At 54.4% G+C, this 21,499-nt stretch overlaps 1 protein-coding gene across 5 annotated transcripts in view; it reads right to left on the bottom strand.

The window, feature by feature from the left end:
- Positions 1-21,499, bottom strand: part of NFIC (nuclear factor I C) — a 67,741-nt gene that overhangs the window by 21,112 nt on the left and 25,130 nt on the right. For all 5 annotated transcript variants that reach the window (XM_024569231.4, XM_024569232.4, XM_053930489.1 and 2 more), the window contains exons 3-6: positions 5,341-5,412; positions 1,807-1,881; positions 969-1,092; positions 214-338 (exon numbers count right to left, since the gene is read on the bottom strand). In XM_024569231.4, the coding sequence (XP_024424999.1) occupies positions 214-338; positions 969-1,092; positions 1,807-1,881; positions 5,341-5,412 (396 nt within the window). The remainder of the gene's footprint in view (positions 1-213; positions 339-968; positions 1,093-1,806; positions 1,882-5,340; positions 5,413-21,499) is intronic.

Below are 21,499 nucleotides of genomic sequence, written 5' to 3'. Positions count from 1 at the left end.
AGGAAGAGACTCCGCCCTACCCGCCAGGAGCGGAACCCAAAAGCTCCGAAACTTGAGCCCGAACGCCAGCGCGTGACTACAATTCCCAAGGGGCTTCACTGACCCAGACCCGCTTCCCGCTCTGCGGCGCGCGCGCAATGCCTGCCGGGATAGGTAGTCCCGTTCGCGTAACCCCAACCGGAAGACCGGTTCCACTCCCGCCGCCAGCCCCACCTCCTTCCATGTCTTCCGTCCAGTTTCGGCTGCTACTCGTGGGAGAGCTGGGCGACGTGTAGTAATCGCCACCAGGGCTCGTGTCCACGTCTTCCTCCATCGAACCCGATTTGTGCCGTTTGCTCCTGAGGGGCGAGGGAAGAAGAGCGCAGGCTGGTTACCACGGAGATGTGGGCGGAAGCGGCGAGCTCTGCTAACTTCCGATCCTTAGAGGGCGGGGCGAGAAGGGTGCTCTCGCGAGACATTATGCAGCCACAGACTTTCTTCTAGTGCAGTTAACACCTGTTTCAACCTGCCGATTGCTTGGACTGAACACCTGGGACCACAGGCAGGGAGGGACCCAGCTGAGGTTAAACAGCAAGCAAGCAGAGTGCTGACTAAAGACTTTAGGCCTGGCCGGTCACTTGGCCTATTGTAATCCCCAGAACAACTGGTAGGATTATGATCCGTTTTTACAGATGAGGAGACAGAGGCAAACACGATGCGACCAGCTCATAGTCACACAGCACACGTCAGCAGAAACTGGTGTCTTCATTCCCATGGAGTCTCAAGGGTTGGGCCTGCAGGACTCAAGCCCAGAGTGGGATGTCAGGGCTGGGGAAATGGGCACTTGGCTTGGTTTTGAAGGATGAATAAGCGTTTCCTGAGTGGACCATGAAAACAGCCATTTCAGGGAGAGGAATCAATCACCTGTGGCCAGGTGATGGTAGGCAAGGGGTCGTGAAATGCCCAGAGATGAGGACCCAGGCACGTACCCACTGGAGGAAGTGCTGGGTAGCGTTCTTCTCATGCCAGTGCTGGCTGGATTCAGGTCATATGCCAGGTGCCCCTGCAGCTCCCCCAGGGAGAAGTTGGGTCCTGTTCCAGTCACCACAGGTGCTGCAGAGAGTGACAGAGGGGGGAATGAGGGAAGGAGTAAAGTCCAGGGCTGCAACCTGCCCTGGAGTGGTGGGAAGAGCCCCTTCCCAAATTGGCCTGGTTCCTAATTTGGCTGAAACTGGTTTTATTCAATGGATCAAAAGACCAAGGGGCCATCAAAAGAGGCCAAGATCATGCCGTGAGGCGGAGGCACAGCCAGAGCTGGAGCCCAAGTTTTCCAGCACATCCAGAGGCTGATCTGGACAGGAAGACAATGGTCAGGGTTAAGCAGAACTCCCTGGGATGGGATTCAAATGGGGGTGTCTGAGGGAACGGGGTGAGTCCCTAGTAGGTTTATAGGGAAGGCAAGAGGGCAGGAAGCAAAATGGGGGTTAGGGCCTCTTGGGGTCCCCTCCTGTTTTTCGGTCCCTCCACCCAACATTTGGAGTCTGTTTCCTGGGGAGGAGCGTGTCACCCTGACCCTGAGCTCTGGGAAGGGCCTGGATACTGCCCTTCCTAGAAACCTTGGCTTGATGACAGGGTGACTGGAGAGAATGAGGGGGAGAAGTGGAGGGTGATGAGTTCTTCCTCCTCCCTGAGCCCCTCCCCTCCCCCTGAGAACCTTTCCCTCCTGGAGCCTCCATCCTGAAGCTCCTTCTGCTCTCCAACACCCCTCCCCCTGAACAAGCCCCCTCCCTCTCTGGGTCCCAGCCCAGGGTGTGTGGGGGTACTCACTCCTGGACACTTGGATGAGCTCGGTGACACTGAACACACCAGAGGTGACGAAGCTCTCCTGGAAGTCAGTTGTGTCTGCAACAGGGAGAGAGTGGGCATCAGTGGGTCTGTTTCCCTCAGTCAACACCCAGGCGCTGCCCTGACTCCGGGGGCTGGACCCAGCCTGGGCAGTCACCCGCCCCCCTGCAGCCCTGCAATGGCGGGGCTATCCAGCCAAGCCCCTCCACTCGGATGGGGAGTCCCTGTTCCCTTACACCGCTAAAGCGGACGTTCCCAGTATTTGCAGCCAGTCTCCCCTTCTCCGGGGAGGCCACAGGTGGGCCCTGTTTCCAGCTTCACCTTCATTCGTGGCTCCCCAAGCTGCAGCAGACTGCAAGCAGAGGCCAGGTCCTGGTCATCACTTTGTCCAAGTGATCTTGGGCAAATCCCTTCCCCTCCATGCTAATCTTGAAAACGGGGACCTATACCGTGTTGTCTGAGCAGCTGTGAGATATGAACCAAAATACCTAGGAGGGGCAGGCTTGCTTTCCTCCCATCAATCATCACTGTAGGCAATGCCGCCATTTCGTATCCTCCCTCCAGATGGAGCTTCACCGAGGCAGGGATGTCTCTGTCTAGGCCATGCCTTGTCCTCAGTGCCTAGACCAGAGCCTGGCCGAAAGGCTCAGAACCACAGGTGAATGGAGGGTTCACAGGTAGCAATGAAAATCCTGTGTCCCCAGAACCACTCCCACCTAATGTCAAAGGAAGAAGGACTCTCCTCTCTGAGCTGGGATGGTTTGTACACAAGTGTTCACAGCAACACGATTCACAAAAGCCCAAACTGGAAACAACCCAGTGTCCGTGGATGGACGAATACATAAACCCACTGTGGTCTATCCAGGCAGTGGGGTACTTTTCAGCCACGAAAAGGAGTGAAGCACCGACACTCACTACAACGAGGATGGACCTCGAACACATGGTGATCAGTGAGAGAAGCCCGACTCAAAAGACCACACAGTGTGTGATTCCATTTATGTGACATGTCCAGAACAGGCACATCCACACAGACAGAGAGTTAGTTCACAGTTGCCAGGGGCTGGGGAGTGACTGCTAAGGGGGAACGAGGTTTCTTTTCAGGCGGTAGAATGTCCTGGAACTAGATAGTCCTGGTGATGGCCACACAACATGGTGGATGTACTTACTGCCATTGAATGTTCCATTTTAATATGGTTAAAGTGACACAATTTATCTTACTTGTATTTTATCACAATACAAAAACAACCACTTCAATATCGCTAAGCCCAACATGAGCTGTGTCAGACAGGGGTAAGGCAGGCAGTGCTGGGGAAGCCTACTGGGATGGGGGCCTATCTTACACAAGGGGCTCAGAGAAAGCCTCTGTGAGAGAGTAACTAACGTTTTACCAAGACCTCAGGGTACTGCTGGTGGACAGCAGGAATACATGAGTTAACGTTTGTTAAGTGCCAAGGACAGCATGTGGCACAGAGTAATGGCCTTGTGAGTGTTGGTACTCTGGTTAAGATGATCATAAATGTGATGTTTGGCCCGGAGGCCACAAAGTTCCTGGTGGCAAAAATGGCCTGTGCAAAGGCCCTGGGGTTGGACCACATTTGGCAAGTTGGAGACTGATAGGGCTGGAGTGGAAAGAGCTTCTGAATCCTTTCCATTCTTAGGGTTCTGCTCCAGCTCTGCTTCAGTGGGAGTGGTCAGAGAGGAGGGGGGACCCGCAGGCAGGAATCTCTAGGCTTGGATGGGAGTGTGTGCTGGGAGCAGTTCTTATGGCCCCCAGGGGGCAGCACTGGCCACAGGGAGCTCACCCCATGATGTTCACTTCCCCAGCTGTCCAACACCCTGGACAGCTGGGACCCCAGTCCAGGAACCCCAGTCTTCCTGGTTACAAGCTTTGTGCCCACCATTTATTGAGCACTTACTATCTTTCCAGGTTCATGCTGGGAGGCTCAAGGCCACAACATCTCAGGGAGGACAGGGCAGTGGACCCCCAGTATCCAGGGCAAGTGGCCATGGCTGCTTCCTGCTGACCCAACTGGCCAGCTGGTGTCAGCAGGCCCCTCTGCCCTCCTCCCACCGGTGTTTCCTGTTTGTGCAGCACTCGCCCAGCTCCATCTCCAGGGGACTCCCTGGCGGGGCAGGGAGGAAGTGATTTCCTCTGCCAGACGCAGACGCTGGAGCTCCCCAGGGGACCAAGCCAACCATGTACAGCTGCCCCCTCCTTCCTTGAACATCTGGCTTAGAGGGAGGCTCCCGGGGATCTCAGGAGGCCAAGGAGGACTCCGGTCAGAGGTGACCAGTGAGGAGTGGCCTGCGGGCCTGTGAATCTCCTGGAACCAGCCAGCCTCCCCGGGCAGGGCTGTGCCAGTCCATCCAACAGGATGCCCTCACACACTGGCTGTTCCTTCCTTCCTCTTCAGCTCCCCTCCTTTCTTGTCCCTGATGTACCATCTCTTTAGTTTCTCTTTTTCTCTCTGCTTCATGCTTCCCTCCCTCCTTTCTTTCTCTCTACAAATATTTATGGAGCACCTACTGTGTACCAGATTGTATCCTAGACACCGAGGACACACTAGTAATCAAGACACACAAAACATGTCCTCAAGGAGGTCATGTTCCATTAGGGGAGACAAGCAAACACATACGCAATCACTAACTGTCTCTGAAGGAAATAAAAAACAGAGGGCGGTGATCAACCCACAGTGGTTGAGGCTGCCTGAGCTGAGGGGGCTCAGGGAAGATTTCTTTGAGAGGGATGCATGTGAGCTGAGACCTGGGAGATCTGGAGAGAGAGACAGCAGACACCTGTCCAGGCAGAGGTCACAGCACATGCAAAGACCCTGAGTCAGGAGCATGCCTAGCGTGTTGAAGGAACAAGGAGCCCATGTAGCTGGAGCAGAGTGAGCAAGAGGGAGGGAAGGAAGAGGAGGTCAGGGAGGACATGGTGGGGGGCAGGGTCTTATGGGAAGGACTTGGGCTCACTCCCCACTTGAAGGTGGGAGCTCTGGAGGGCTTTGGGCAGAGGAGGGGTGTGGCCTACCTCAGGTGTTCCCGTGCACCCCTTGGTCACTTTGAGGAAGACAGACTGTAGCGGTCGGGATGGGGGACAGGGCAGGACAGCAGCAACTTCCAAATCCTTCCCATTCTTTGGGGCTCTGCTCCCAGCCCTGCTTCAAGCAAATTCTCCCACTTTCCACCTCCCAAAATGGAACGGGTTTGTCCCACATATTGGTAAATGTCCCATGGGACTGTAGGGCCCTCTAGAAGGCCTCTCTTGTGAGGTGAGTACCTTTGAGCTCTGACGCTCCCTGGGTGGCACCTTAACCTCTCTGACCTCAGTCTCCTCATCGGCAAAATCGACCACAGCGGCTACCCCACAGCAGAGCTGTGAGGAATGAACCATTCACATGTGTGAGGTGCCCTCGCAGAGCCACCAGGGCACACGAGGGGCGCTCAGGCTATGACTTCCAAATAAAAGATGGGGAAAGGGCCTTGCCCTCCGCCCCTCACATTCCTCAGACTCACCCAGCGTGATGGGCTTGCTGTCCTCCTGGTCGGAGCCCATCCCGGCCCGGGGACTGCCACTCTGCTCCGCGTCTGCAAAGAGAGGGAAGAGTTGGTGACACAGGGTAGCCCCTGAACATGTGAGGTCCTGGGGTCTCTGCTTGGTCCCCTCCCTTGGCTGCTGCCCCAGAAGGTCATGGATGCCTGGCGGGGCACCTGCAGACATTAGCGCAGGTCCCCAGGGCTCACGTGTACCCATGTGCTGGAATGTGGCCTCACAGGGTAAGAAGCCATGAGCAGAGGCTGGCTCTGTAGAGGGTTAGAGCTCATCCCTTCTGAGCCTCAGTCCCTTCATCCATGAAATAGGGTAGCTCACTCAATCCGGCCTCAGCCCTAGGGGGTAGAGGCTGCCATGCCCATCTTACAGATGGGGAAACTGAGGGCCAGAGAAATGAGGCCTTGAGCCCTTGGGCCCCCTCCCCTTGGCCTCTGCCCTTGAAGTCCTGAGGGTTCAGCCCCTTGGTCTTGGGGTGCCACTCAGGACCTCCAGAAAAGGGGCCAAGCGGTGGCCCTCTGCAGCTGCAATGGCCCCCGCCCGCCTGGCTTGAGGGCTCCCTTCTGCCCCAGCACCCGCCCATCCATCTTATCTAAAAATAATCAGGCTCCTTGGCAGACAAGTGTAGCAGACAGACGCTGAGCTCAGCTTTTATTGGCTCCAGGGCCCTGGATGGAGAGTGATCACGCCAGCTCCCTCTGCAGCCCCCACATCCACTCAGGACCAGGCTAAGGGAGGCACATGGCCAAGCCCAGCTGGACGGAACCCAGGACCCACCCATTTTTGTCTCTCAGGTCAAACAGAAGGGTGGTGGGAATCACCATCAAATACCAGAGAGAGAGAGAACCGCACCCCCACACCAACCCCGCCACACCCCGGGGCCGAAAGTAATTGCTGTGTGACTTTAGGCAAGTCACTTAACTGTTGAGACTTCCAGTTTTCTCTTCTTTCAAATAGGTGTAAGCATCACCCAGGCCTGATGGGGTTGCCAGGAGGTGACAAGGAGGTAATACATATGAAGCGCTCCGGCATACACATGGTGATGTCCATCACGTTATTACTGTCATCATTATTATTGTTGTCATTTTTAAATCCCTGAGATGACCACAGATGTGGCACTCTACTGTTCCCATTCTCTATGTTCCCCTGAATCCTTAAGGTAGCCACGAAACTGGCACTGTTGTATCCATTTTATAGGCAAGGAAAACAGGATTGGGGTGATGAAAAGGTCCCTGCCCCATGCCACTCTCACTGTTATGAGGGTCACAGTTGAACCTTGAACAATGTGGGGGTTAGGAGTGCTGGTAAAAATCCTCCAAAAACTTAACTAGGAGCCTACTGTTGACCAAAAGCCTTACTACTAACATAAACAGTCTAACACATATTTTGTATGTTCTATGTATTAAATACTGTATTCTTACAATAAAGTAAGCTGGAGGGAAAAAAAGGTTATTCAAGAAAGTCTAGGGCCCTAGCTGGGTAGTTCAGTGGACTGAATAAGGGCTGTGAACCAAAGGGTCACCGGTTCGATTCCCAGTCAGGGCACAAGCCTGAGTTGCAGGCCAGGTCCCCATAGGGGGCGTATATGAGAGGCAACCACACGTTGATATTTCTCTCCCTCTCTTTCTCCTTCCCTTCCCCTCTCTCTAAAAAAAAATAAATAAAATCCTTAAAATAAAAAAGAAAAGAAAGCCTAAGGAATAGAAAATATATTTTTACAGTATTTACTGAAAAAATTCTATGTATAAGTGGATCCGCGCTGTTCAAACCCACGTTGCCCGAGGGTCAACTGTATTTCGTTCCTGCTTCTGGGCAGGCAGCCAGACACCCAACACTGCGCGTGCGTGAGCCATCTGGCTTCTGGGATCAGATGCCTGAGTTCTTGTGGTCTGCGAGCCTCGGAGGAGGTGTGGTTGTGGGGAGGTCACTTCCCCTCTGGGGGGCCTCAGTTCTCTCAGTGTTGTCATGGAGATAATAATAAGGATGATACTTCCTAAAACAGTCACGAGCCCTCGCTGTTTGCCTGGTGCCGTGCTAGCGGCTCTGCACACACTGTGTGTTGTACACCTTCTGGCTGCCGAGATGGAGGGTACCATGAACAGCACAGGAGTAGGGCCTGTGCAAGGCCCCGTGCCTCAGTTTCCCATCCAGGAGTGGGATGGGGGCAGTCCCTTCTTGACTTGGCTTTGTAGCCCCAGCCGTGGCCGACTGGGCAGCGGCGGAGGGGAGTGTGCCCGGCTCGGCCCTGAGCCCTGTAGCCACTCCAAGGCTGGGCAGCCAGCAGCCCCTCAGAGCCGGCCAGTCCCGCTTGGATGGCCCCACGGCTGGGCACGGGTGGCCACTCCGTTGGGAAGCACCCAGCCTGGGCAATCATCCTTTGGGCTCCGGGCCTCGGGCACAGGACCCTCTTCCGGAACTGGTGCCGACATGGACTGAGCAGGCAGCAGTGCCCAGCTGGCACTTGGGAAGAGGGGATGTTTCTCGAGCACTGCCTCTGTGCTTGTGGCTTTGGAACCAGACAGATGAGGCTGAGGACCTCAGGTGCAATGCCTCATTTCTCTCTGTGCCTCACTCTCTTCATCTGCGAAATGGGCACAGCACTTCCCTAGAAGGCTGCTTATCAGGGAAAAGGTGGTGATGCATGAAATGAAGTGCCTGAAACAAAGGCTGCAGCGTAGTCAAGTACCTCACCACCTGGAGGAGGGGTCTTACTGCTATTATTACCAGTTCTGTTGTTGTTTGTGCCTCAGTTTTCTGTATCCATTAAAAGCAGCTGCACTAGGCAATGGCTGGTCCCAGCTGGAGCCCTCTCTCATTGTTCATCCATTTTGTGTCCTCGGGCCAGCACAAGCACTCTCTGAGTCTTAGTTTCCGCATCCGTAAAATGGGGAAGATAATCCATCCCCCCTCCCAGGGTTTGTTGAGTCGCCTACTTAGCTAATATTAATTGTAAAGGACTGCCACCAAATTGATAATCAATACGTGGTAAGTTTGGGGACAGATTACAAACGATACTATGTTTTTAATTTAACTTTTGTTTCTCACTGTTCATTGCTAGCATTTAGAGATGTGATTGGTTTTGTGTGTTAAACTTGTATTCTGCAACTTTGATGAACTTATTTCTCAGTTCCAAGAGCTTTTCGTTTTGTTTCTTTTTTCCAGATTCCTTAGAATTTTTTATGTAGTCCATGGTGTCTTTTGCAATAAAATGGGAACAGTTTTATTTCTTCCTTTCCAATCTGTATGCCTCTGATTTCCTTTTCTTGCCGTATTGCACTGGCTAGGATTTCAGGAGCAATGTTAAAGGGGTCAGGAATCCTTGCCTTGCCTCTGATTTTAGGGAACTCTTTCAACCTCTCACCACTAAGCCTGACCTTAGCTGGGAGTTTCTACAGATCCCTTCATTGGGTTGAAGAAGACCTCTTCCTTTTCCATAGTCCTAGGAAATATTTTTTCACTTAAATAAGTAGAGTTTCTAAATAATATGCTGTACTTATATGCCATCTCATTAAATTTTTGTTCTTATCTTACTTCATTTTTCACTAAGGAATTATTTTATTGTACTTGTTCCATTACTATTCATCCGCCTTATACCCTCTTCCACTTCCACCCCCCACCTCATTAAAATTAAAAAAAAAAATTTTTAGATTGTGGTTAAATACATCACATAAAATGTACTGTTTAACCATTTCTAAGTGCACAGCTCAGTGGCATTATGCACATTCACAGGTTTTGTAAAGCCATCCCCACCGTCCATCTCCACAACTTTCTCTCCTTCCCAAACTGACACTCTGACCCCATTAAACACTAACTCTCCCTCCTCCTGCCCCAGCCCCTGGCCCCCACCATCTACTTTGTCTCAACGAATCTGGCTCCTCCGGGGACCACATCTGAGTGGGATCACATAGTGTCTGTCCCTCTGTGTCTGGCTCATTTCACTGAACATGATGTCCTCCAGGTTCATCCACATTGGAGCAGGTGTCAGAATTTTCTCCCTTTTTATTATGCCATCTTACTTTTAATCATCTCTAAAACCTCAAAACATTTCCCATCCATCTGCTGACCGCTTGCCTGTCATTTGGCTCCTGAAAACTCCCCAGCTTCTAGAGCTGTCTAGTATGGGAGCCACTGGCCACATGTCACTTTGCATTTAAGCAAGCTGAATTGGAATTAAATTAAATTTTCAGGACATCAGTTGCACTGGTCACCTTCTGATAATCGCCATACATGGCTGGTGGTGGCCAAACTGGACAGTGCTGAACCCTGCCATCGTCACCAAAAGTTCTACCGGGCTTCTCTGGATGTCCCATGAAAAATCATGGAACAGACACCCAGCTAATTCCTCCCCCCATGTCCTCAGACATCCAGCCCTAAAATGGATCTTCCCTCAGTCTGAACAGGTGTACCCACAGTGGACAATGTCTAAAGGCCGGCTGGTGTCCAATGCCCCAGGATGCCCCAGCCTCCAAGTGGGCAGCTTAGAGTTGCTGAGTTCTCACTCTGTTAAGAGCTTCATGGCACCGTCTGATTAAATCCACCCAATTGATGACATTGGTAAACTGAGGCCCAGCTCAGCATCTATTTCCCAACTATATCCCAAAGCTGATGTCAATACAAGTTGTCTGCCTAGCACAGAGGTTGGTGTTTTTTGTTTTTTTTTTTTTAATTTTATTTATTTATTTTTAGAGGGGAAGAGAGGGGGAAAGAGAGGGAGAGAAACATCAGTGTGTGGTTGCCTCTTGAGCGTCCCCTACTGGGTACCTGGCCCGCAACCCAGGCATGTGCCCTGACTGGGAATCGAACTGGTGACCCTTTGGTTCACAGGCCAGCACTCAGTCCACTGAGCCACACCAGCCAGGGCTCACAGAGGTTCTTAACTGGGATGATTCTGTCCCCCAGGATGATGTCTGGAGATATCTGTGCTTGTCACACTGGGGGTGCCCCTGGCATCAAGTGGGTGGGGGTCAGGGATTCTGTTCAACATCCCACAGTGTCCAGGACGGCCCCCTGCAGAATAACCTGGCCCAAATTTCAGCAGTGGGGGGCAAACATTGGTTCTCGGCGAGGGCAATAAAGGGGCTAAAGAAATTTGCTTTTTTTAATGTATAAAGCCTATGTATAGATATGTACCACAGAAATAGGTGTATAATACACCGTGGCATTAAAGTGTTATGGGGTGAAGTGATTAGGGAAGAAATGCCTAAAAAGACTCTTGGCGGGGAGGCAACAGTGATATGAGAAAGGCTCATGCACATTTTTAAAGGGCTGTAAAAAGAAGAAAAGAACACGGGATGGAAACTGTATGCAACCTTCCAGGTCTACACCACTGTGTGTTCTACCTGGCCCTTTGCCGTGTGTTTTTAGGCAAGTTCTTCGATGTTTACGAATCTCGGTTTCCTCATCCACAGATTGGAGCTGAGCTGCACTACCAGTTACTTCTCTGCTTTCATCGCTTAGTGTCTCCTGGGTGCCAAATGCTTGGAGGACACTGTGGTGACCAAGATGGACAAAAATCCCTGCTCTCGGGGCACTGGCCTCCTATTGGGGGAACAACAGGCGATGAACAAGTAATCGTGTTAACTAGGGGATCATTTCAGGCCTTGCCACATGCAAGGGAGGTCACACAACCCTGAGATGCAAGTGAGAGGCATGTGAGAGGCTGAGACTGGCTCCTGGGAAGGTTGACAAGGTCACTCCTTTTCAGACGGTACATCCAATAGTTAACACTTAGTGAGTCATTCCTTTGACTATGTGAGGCTGCAAGTTTTGCTTCCATTGGCTCGCTTAATCTTCAAAACTCCCCCAGGAGAGACCTGTGATTATCATGCCCATTTTCCAGACGAGGAAACAGATGTACCCTGCAGCAGTCCTTGACTGAGACTGACAATTCCGGTTTATCCAGAGAGGGTAAGTAAGTTATCCAAGGCCACATGGCAAAAACAAAAACAAAAAAAAACAAGTACACCGACCTCGTTTTATCTACTCTTAAAAACATAAAAATGAACATTGCACTGAAATTTAACATTGTTTGTTCGAGTTTTCTCCTGACCTTGTCGACTTTGTCCCCACCCCGAATTTGTTTTCTGAAGTCCAGCTCATTCAATTTGGCTCTTGGTGCTGCTCAGCATGTATGCTCGACAGCATGAGGAAAATGGGGATGGACACACTGTGAAAACTAAAGCGGGACCGCGGAGGCCGGTGGACCCAGGTTTATGCTGGCAGCAGTTGAGCGGGGGTTTCCTATGGAGATGCCTGGAGATGTGAACCCACTACCTGAGTGCAGGACTCCATAGTCGAAAGGCATCGCTATGGAGTTCTCAGGGCAAGTGTGGGACTTTCAGAGCCTGTGAAATGCACTAGGGTGTTGAAGAAGAGGAGCAGGCCCCAAATTCACCTGAACTTGGGACATCTTCTGGAAGCTACAGCTGTGCCCCAAAACCTGGGGTGGCGTCCCAGCCCTGGCACAGCCTGGCGTGGGACCTTGGGCTACTCGTGTCTCTCTCCCCTCTGAGCCTTGGTTTTCCCCATCTGTAAAGTGGGCATTCTCAATTGTTTCCTGCTTTATGGGTTTGAGGTTTTTTGAGCTCAGGGAAGGGAAAGGCCAAAGATAAGGAGATAAAAACTGTTTTGGTGAGAGCATTTTGCCAAACTCAGTTCCTCCTCTGCCCACAGCCTTTCAGGGCTCCAACCTCCCTCAGGGTAACAGCCGAAGTCCTCCCTGTGGCCCACAGGGCCCCACACGACCTGCCCTCACCCCCTCCCTGCCCTTGCTTCTCCCTCTCTGCCCCTCACTCACTCTGCTCCAGTCACATGGCTTCCTCACTGTTCCTCCAACATGCTGGGCACGGTCCTGCCTGAGGACCTTTGCACGAGCTGTTCCCTCTGTGTGGAACTCTGTTCCCTCATTCTCTATATGGTTCATACTCTCCCCTCATTCTGGGACCTTCCTCAAAGATTTGAGAGAGACACACAAGGCCCTGGAGCACCGTGCATGAAGCACAGCACACCACATTCCTGCTAGTGTAAGTGAAAGTCTGGTTTTCAACAGCAGCTGTATTTCAAGTGACCGAGGACCTCGTTTGGCTGGGGACCAGTTCTCTCTCCTTCCCAGGTCCGTGGGGTGTTCATGTGCAGCTGGAATGTCACCACCCCCTGTAGCCTTCTGCTCAAACAAACACGTGGTCATGGAGACAATAGAAATGTAACCTGGATCCCGTTGACAAGAGTGTACAAACTGTTCTTTCCTGTCCGTGGCCATGAGCCCAAATTTGGTCTGTCCCAGCCCATGACAAAGGCGCTGCCGTGGCCTCCAGTGCGGGCCTTCCTGCCCTGGAGCACCCACCCCCTTCGCACCTGACAACCCCTTTTATCCTGGTGGCCACCACTCCCACTGTCTGTCCGTGACTGGGAGATCAACATGCCACCCGGCACTAACGTCACAGATGTTCGCTGGCCACCTACTACTCGCCAGGCATTGGGGAAATGGCAGAGAGCCAGGAAGGAGAGACAGACAGGAAAAGAACCAACAGAGGAAGGCTGAGATGATTCCACATGGTTCTAGTTCTGCAGAGGCAATGAAACTGGGTGAGGGGACCGAGAGTGGCTCTGGGTGAGACTTTCAAAACGGAAGGCAGGCAGAACCTCCCTGGGGAGGCGACATGAGCACTGAGGACTTAGGAATGGAAAGAAGCCAGCCATGGGGAGAGCTGGGGCAGGTGGCACCATAAGTGCAAAGGTCCTGGGGCAGGAATAAACACGGGATGTTTGAAGAACAGACAGACCATGTGGCTCAAACATGGTAAGCAAAGGGAATCAAAGGGGAGAGAAGTTGGACCACTCAGGGCCACGCAGGCTTCATCGACACGCTCGGGCGTCATTCTCAAGCACGATGAGGAGTGAAGTGGCTCCATCCCTGTTACATTTTTCCGTGTCTGGCTATGAAGACCTGGAGAAAGCGGGCCCCTCATGCGCCACTGATGGGAATGTACAACGGTGCAGCCACTGTGGAAAACAGCCCGGAGGTTGCTCAAAAAGTTACACATCCAATTTCTATGACCCAACTATTCCACTCCTAGGTACACACCCCAAAGAACTGAAGGCGGGAACTGAAACAGATATTTGCCCCCGTGTGCCCACAGCAGCACTATTCACAACAGCCTAACGGTGGAAACAACCCGAGTGTCCCTCGATGGACGAATGGGCAAACACAACGTGGTCCGTCCAGACAAGGGGCTAGTACTCAGCCTTAAAAGTGAGCACATTCTGACACACGCTACAATGTGACTGAACCTTGAGGACATTAGGCTCAGTGACACGAGCCAGACACAAAAGGACAAAATAGCATGACTCCACTTGTATGGGGTCCTTAGAAGAGCCAGGTCCACAGAGACAGAAAGCAGGTGTGGGTGCCAGGGGCTGGAGCTGGGGGGTTGGGCAGTTATGGTTTAATGGAGACAGCGCCAGTCCAGGAAGATGGGAAGTTCTGAGGATGAATGATGGGGACGGCTGCACGACAGTGTGAATGCACTTAACATCATTGAATTATACACTTAAAAGTGGTTAAGCTGGTGAATCTTATGTTATGTATATTTTACCAAAATACGCACACACAGTCTCTGGCTGCTGAGTGAATCCTGGACTCTTGGGAGGGCAGAGAGGAGGCGTGGGCAGGCGTCCCAGCTGGCAGAGCAGCCTGGCCCAGGGTGATGGCCGGGGGACAGACTGAGGGGTCATATTTATTTAATCTTTGGGATGTAGAAAGGACAGGACTTGCTGAAACCATAATTACACTTATTTAAAATCTGGCAGGATACGGGAGAGCCTCGCATTCCCATCGGCTGCCACAGTGAGCTCACCTGGTTCGTTTTCCAACTTAAGTGGCCTTCCAAATGCAGCTGGCTTTGCTGGGCTGCCACGTCTGCCTCCCTCCCAGCACCAGCCAGCTAGAGAGAGACCCAAAGCCAGGCTCTGGAATTCCCAGCTCCCAGTGTCGCCAGCCATTTTTAAACATTAGCCGGCTATGGTTCAACCCAGGCCCTGCTGTACACACGACCCTGGCCTTCATCCCCCTCACCACGCTCCTCCCGGGCACCTTCCTCAGTCCACTTTAATATATTTTCTGGAACACCCTCCCCGGCCCCTTGTCTGAACCTTTGTCCTAGCCCCTATCACAGTAGACTGAGTCTGGATCTAGATTACATGGAAGGCCAAACCTTTCCCCACAGCTCACAGGGCCCTGAATGACCTGCCCCACCCCCTCCCTGCCCTCACCCTCTCCCTCTCCCCCCCTCGCTCACTCTGCTCCAACCACACAGGCCTCCTCGCTACATGTGTCTACAACATGCCAGGCACAGTCCTGCCCCAGGGCCTTTGCACGTGCCGGAATGCCTTTCCTGAAAATGCCTGCCTGGCTCACTCCCTCACTTATTCACATGTGTCTGCGCAAACGTGGTTTGTGTGTCCACGGGGCCAGGCTTGACTGGATCTGAGCTTGACATTGGGGAAGTTTAGTAATTTACCTCCTCGTGCCCCTCCCACAAAATGTGACAACAGGTTCTATGTATGTCCAGTTATGTTACAAACTGCTTTGTGCCCCAGGGCCTGCATCCCCATGCAGCCCTAGTGTCAGTGCAAAGCCAAACATAAGCGGAAACTGTGGTCTTTCATTGAACACGTATTGAGCGCCTACTGTGTACGAGGCCCTGTCCTAGGCTCTGGGGACACAGCAATGAACAAAGCAGACACCAAGTCCTGCCCCGTGAGGCTCCCAGTCCTGGGGCTCCTCCCAACCCCTGAGGTGGGCCGGGGTTGAGCCGCAGCTCAAAGGCCTTGGACGAGACTGACCTTGAACCTCCCCGGCAGTGTGGCAGGACGGCCAGGACCAAACTGCCCTGGGCGCCAAGGCATTCCCTGCAGACACCGCACGCTGCCCCGAGAGGCCCAGCAGCAAGGAGAAGTGGCTGTGAGTGTCCCCAGCGGTGTGCGACCTCAGCAAACGCCCTTCCCTCTGTGGGCCCGAGCGTCTCAGCGCAGAAGTCTCAACACCCGTCCACAGCCCTTCTCCAGGGGCCGTCTGGACAAATCAAAGGGAAGAAGCCAGATGCTGGACGTTCTCGGCACCGAGCTGCCCCCGGGGAATGATCTGGGAAATCTGGACAAGAAGTGCGGAACCCGGGAGGCAGAAGGGCGTGGCCGAGGTGACCTCCTGGACACGGCGGCCACCAGGGCCTCCCCTGCTTTGTCCTTCCTGACCCGCCGCGTTCCTCGAGTCTGGACCACACTTTCCATCTCCCTCTCCCCCCGCCTCCGGCCCCGCCTGGGCCCGAGCCAACCTGCTTGGGAGTCACTTTCAAAGAAAAGTTTCTTTTTTCTTCCCACCCGGCAGGCTCGCGCCCCTGCCTGCCCCTTGGCCTGGCTGCGGTCCCCGCCGGGTGCGCGTGGACAGCTCTGACCAGCAGGTCAGGGTACTGGCTATTCACAGTCCCCGGAGTCCTCAAGCGCTGGGCTTGGGCCGGGCCAACTGGTGGCTTTGGGCCGGACTTGGGGTGTCTGGGGGGACCCCGGGGACCTCCGCAAAGGCCGTTTGGGGACGTTGGGCCCGAGGAGGCCGTGGGGAGGCCCCCGAAGACTGCAGGGCCCACTCGGAGGCCCGCAGGCACGGACTCGCCCCGTCCCAGGCTGCTCTTGGCGGCCACACCACCTCATGACATCATCGCTGCGGCGGCCATTTTCTCGGCTCTCCTCCCCGGGTTCCAGACGCTTCTGCGGCCCCGGCGGCCATTTTGTGCGCGCGGGGCGAGCGGCTGGCACGGCCGAGCCGGGTGGGGGTGGGGGGCTCCCTGCGTGTCTCGCCTCCCCCTCCTCCGGCTTCCTCTGCGGCCGCCGAGGGGTTAAACACGCGTGTGCCAACAGGGCGGCGGCGGAGCCAGGCAGCCGGAGGGCGCACGCCTGCTGCCAGCCCGGCCTCCGGCTCCCCGGCCTGGGCCTGCACCCGCCGCGGCCCCGGTCACGGCCACTCGTGCACACCCGACTCCGGGTGGCACCAAGGATGTGAACAACAAGGTTAAAAATACCCACATGCGCACCCTGGCCCCCCCAATGTCAAATGTGTCAACACCCCCCCAGGAGGGGGGCTGACTTAAAATAACTCGCTGTTTACATTTGGAGCAAATTCTTGGCTTCTCCAGCAGCCAAGCCAAGGCCTCCTCCCGCCTCCCTGGCAGGCCCGCCTGGTGCCGCGGCTGCTGAGGGGGAGATGGGGCAGACCTGGGGGGGAACTCCGGGAGCCACATGTGCCCGCAGGCTGAACACACATGTGCGGGCCCGCGGCAGGGGGACAGGCCAGCCCCGGAAGCCATTTGTGGCCACATGGTGGACAAAGCGGGCGGAAGCGCCACAGAACCTCTGCCAAGTACGGGCGCAGGGTGGGGTGGCCCGGCGGGGTGGGGGGCTGCGGCCCCGCCCGCCTTCCCCTTCCTTCTGATGCTTCTGTGGCTGTGTCACTGACCCGGCAGCCCGGGGGAGTTGGGACACCCGCGGCTGGCAGCCTGGTCACGGGGGGGGGGGGGGGGGGGGGGGGCAGGCACCAGGGGAGGGCTCCGGGGCAGGGCAGAGTCAGCCCCGCCGTGTGGCCTCAGGCAAGCCCTGCCCCTCTCGGGGCCTGGCCTCGGAGTGGGGTCAGTAGGAGGGATCCCATCCCAGTTTTGCTGAGGAGGCAGGGGGACTAGGTACATTGTGGCCCCTCTCTGGGCCTCAGTGTCCCTTTCTGCACAAAGCAGGTGTTGAGCCACACACATGTAAGATTGTTGGCTGCTTCATTTTACAGAGGGGGAAATTCAGGGTCAGGGACAGGGGGCAGTATGTGGACAAAAGGATTGGAGCCCGTTGCTATAGTTCCAGAGCCCACATTTTTAACCTGCTGCCTCAAAGGCAGAGACAGGTTGGACACTAGAGGGCCCAAACCTGAAGGGAGAGGGGACAGTGGGAGACCTCCCCCTGCGGCCTCTTTCTGGAGACTGGCATGCAGTTAGTGCTCAATAAACGCACATAGCTGGTACTCAATAGATGCTCAGAGACAAGTGAGTGTGATTACTTCAGCAGAGCCTGGCACACAGTAGGCACCCAATACATGCTCACTGAACGAATAATTGGGTTTATCCCTACATGGGCTGGCATACAACATGTGCAAAATAAGTTAAATGCTTGTTGGACAAAGGAATCTGAGGAACGCTGTAAAAACTGGGGGATATTCAGAGGGAAAGACCAAGTTTAGGGGGATGTAGACTCCAACCAATAGTGACACAAGGGATTTCTGACAAACCCAGGGCAACGTGCGAAATGTAACCTAAGCATTGACCATCTCCCAACCCCCTGGTCCTTTGAAAATCCGCGGAAATCATCTTCTGAGAAGCCAAACCAACTGCTCCAGGTCCTGAATATCAGAGGGAAGGACCTGTGGCAGGAAGAGCCCAGGGAAGTAACAGGAACCTGGCCTGGGGACAAGGAGGACTTCCTGGAGGAGGGGACACTTGAGTTGGGGTATTGATATGTAAGTAGGAGTTTGCCAGGCACAGAATGAGCTTGTGGGGAGAGAGAATAGTGTGTGAAAATAGTAGCAATAATCACAACTTTCGTTTATTGAGTGTTTATATGCCTGGAGCTACACACAACTGCAGGGGCTACATACAGACGTACAGAGGGGCAGATCGAGTCCTGGGGAAGTTGGGCACTTTGTCGGCGTGCGTGCAGAGAGACAGCTGCACTGCCTGCTGCCTTGCTAAATGTGTCTGGGCCTGACAGGGGCTGGGCTGGCGCACAAGGTTGTGCGGCAAATGTCTGAGGTGTTCATGTCCAGCGCTTCTACCGGGCGGGTGAGGCCAGGCCTGCTTCCCCAGAGCCAGATCGGAGCCACAGTTCCCACGCTAAGGTGCTCGGCTACAGAAGGAGCCCGCCAACCTGGAAGACCCCAAGAATCTGCTTTCTCCTCTGGCAATGCCAAAGGGAAACTGGGGGGTGGCCTCCCTCAAATGTCTCCCCAATACCCTAAGAGGATGGTGTCTAGGCTGGACAGGGAAACCCTTGCAGCTTCTTCCTGGGTGTTGAAGTGATTCCCACTGACCCCAGCCACTGCCCATTTCACAGATTTGGAAACTGAGGCACAAGGAAGAGCTCAGAGCCAGGCCAGCTGTTCCAGAGCCTTCTTGTTCCTGGGGTGTAAGAACCACGTGGCAAGACTGTTCATGGTTTCCCTCTGTCCCTGATTGGCTGTGTGACTCCAGGACAGTCTCCAGCTGTCTGAGTCTCAGTTTCCCCAGCTGTCACATGGGGCTGAGACTGCAAAACGTCAGCCTAGACACCTTTCTGAGCAGGAATCTGGCCTGGCACCATGGGGGTTCCGTGGCTGTGGTCCCCATTTTATAGGATCAAAACAGGGGCTCAGAGAGGTGAAGTCAGTCACCCAGTGGCCCATCTCAGTATTTTGGGTTCCAACCTGCACGCCTCCCATGCCAGGGGGCTCCCTCCCCCCAGCCTCCTGCCGTATGGCTGCCAATCACTGAATTGCCACCTACTGTTTGCTAGATGCTCATTATACCTGAACAGTTACAGACCATCAGTCCCACTTCACCAATGGGGAGATAGAGGTGCAGGGCGGGGCAGAAGCTAGCCCAAGCTCACCTGGTTTAAGACTGGCAATAAAAATGTAAATAACAGTACCTGTGCAGGTGGAACACCCAGCTGTGGGCTGGGCAGCTGGCAGTTGCCCACCAGGCCTGCCCAGAGCCCATGGGCCTCCTGGGCACTAGAGCCACATCCCAAGTTGCCCGCTAACAACGTTCTGATCCAGGAGTGTCCCTGGGTGTGTCTGGGTGCCGTGTCCTTGCCTTGCCCCTTCCTTCCTTGCATATTTCCAGGCAGATGCTGCTACAGGCAGGAGACAGGGGCGAGAGGCAGGAGGGCTAGTGCCAGCCTCAGAAGGAGCTATGTGATTTGGGTGACTGACTGGCACTCTCCCACTAGGTCAAGACTGACAACCGCCACCAAATGCTCACACTTCTGGAATCTGCCTCTTCCTGGCAGGCCCCCATAATCGCTGGCCTGAATCAGTGCAGGGGCCCCAGCCTGGGTCTCTGAACTCCCATCCACATCCCCCACGTCTGTCCTTTCTGCCATGGCCAGAGGGCGCCTGTGAGCACCTGAGTTAGGTCCAGTCCCTTCTCTGTGCATAGCCCCCAGGGCTCCCACCTCCCTTGGGTAAGGGCCTGAGTCCTCCCTGGCCCCATGACCTCCCTGCCCTCACCTAACTCCCTCTTCCTTGCTCATTCTGCTCCAGCCACATGGGCTTCCTCTCCTTGCTGTTCCTCCAACATACCAAGTCAGGTCCTGCCCCGGGACATTTACACAGGCTGTGCCCTCTGCCTGGAATGCCCTTCCCCTAATTCTTCACACAGCTGGTTCCTCCTCAACCCTCAAGTCTCAGCTGCAATGTCAAGTCCGCAGACAGACCTCCCCCAAAGAGCCCATCACTCTCTGTTCCCTTGCCTTCCTTTATATTTCCCCATAGCCTTTATCATGAACTGATGTTAGTTTCTTATTCATTTATTTCTTGCTCTTCGCTCATTTACCCCAACAAACTGTGAGCCCCATGACGGCTGGGTTTTTGTCTGTCGTGTTTACTGTGGTGTCCCCAGGACCTAGAAAAGTGCTTGGCACACAGTAAGTGCTTAATCAATGTTTATTGACAACACAGTGGTCCTACTGGCTGAGCACTGAGCATGCGCGCCCAGTGCTGTCTTAACTCTGTTGCGTGGTTCCACTCATGTCCCCTTCAGCAGCCCCACGAGGTAGGCATATTTTACAGGTGGGGAAACTGAGGCCCAGAGAGGGATACCACTGGCCTGAGGTCATGTGGCGAGCAGATGGCAGAGGCAGGACACCATTATGCCCCACTACCTTTCTTCGCTGACAGCCCCCCATGGTTCAGATGGGAAAACTGGGATTCGGGGAGAAAAGGGATTAACTGAGCCCTATAAACAGAGTAGGGGAAGCCACTTGACTGTCTCACTGCCATTGGGGAAAAATAGTGTGACAACACACCTCAATGACTGTAACAATGATGACGACCATGATGGCATCAGTGAGTGCCGAATTGGCCAGGGTTTATAAGGCTTCCCTCTGTGGGTTCACGCTGGCCCTGAAAGGGAGACTTGGGGGAGTCGGGTCCCTTTAAGAGCCTCCCCTTCCCCTGCCGGGCTCTGGCCCGCCTCCTTTTATGTAAGCAGGCCAGCTGCCCTTGCATAACCTGATTACATAAGAAAGCAGGGAACAGGCTTGTCCATCCGGCAGCAACCTGTCCCAGGCTGTCTGTGGGGCTGGCCTGGGGCACGGGAGAGCTGAGGCCACCCAGAGTGGCCACTAGGTGCAGCTCCGGCCTGGGGGACGTCTTGACTCCCAGACACGGCATCCTCTGGGTGGGAGAAAGTGAAAGGCTTCCAGTGTGCCAATGGACAGGGGCTATTCCCATTGCTCTGAAGGTGAAACTGAGGTCCAGAGAGGGCAAGTGAGCAGCCTGGAGCTGCACAGCGGGGAGTGGAGGGTGGAGGTGGTGGAGCTGGGGTGAAATCTGGGCTGTGTGGAGCCTCAGCCCTAACCTTAACCTCTCAGTCCTCCCTCTAGAGCAAGGCTGCGGAGAGGGCCTTTCTCAGCAAGGCCTGGAGGGGGAATCCAGGGGCCACACGTGCTACATACAAGTAGGCGCTCAATAAATGAAGCCCTAAACTTGGTGCTGAGCCCTGCTCTAAACCTTTTAATTCTGTTAACCGGCTTCATCCTTGCTGGTTGAACTCATTCTACCTTTGAGGAAACTGCGGCACAGAGAAAAGCGGTTGTGCCCTGTCCACAGGTGAATGCCGCTCACGAGGCGCCCCGCCAGCAGGCGCAGTGTGATTAATTGCACAATGCGCACGGGGGGAATGCCGACTGTGTAGCAAACCTGTGTACCAGATACTATCTCATCTGCCCCCCAAACCCTGGGGGACAGCACGAGGACCCTCAGACACAGATGGGGAAACCAAGGCACAGAGGGGAGAAGGGATACGTCCAAGGTCAAATCCAAGCCCTTCCATGTGT

Source organism: Desmodus rotundus, chromosome 9, assembly GCF_022682495.2.
Source record: "Desmodus rotundus isolate HL8 chromosome 9, HLdesRot8A.1, whole genome shotgun sequence".
Taxonomy (NCBI): Eukaryota; Metazoa; Chordata; class Mammalia; order Chiroptera; family Phyllostomidae; genus Desmodus; species Desmodus rotundus.
This window is presented reverse-complemented; position numbering and strand designations above follow the sequence as displayed.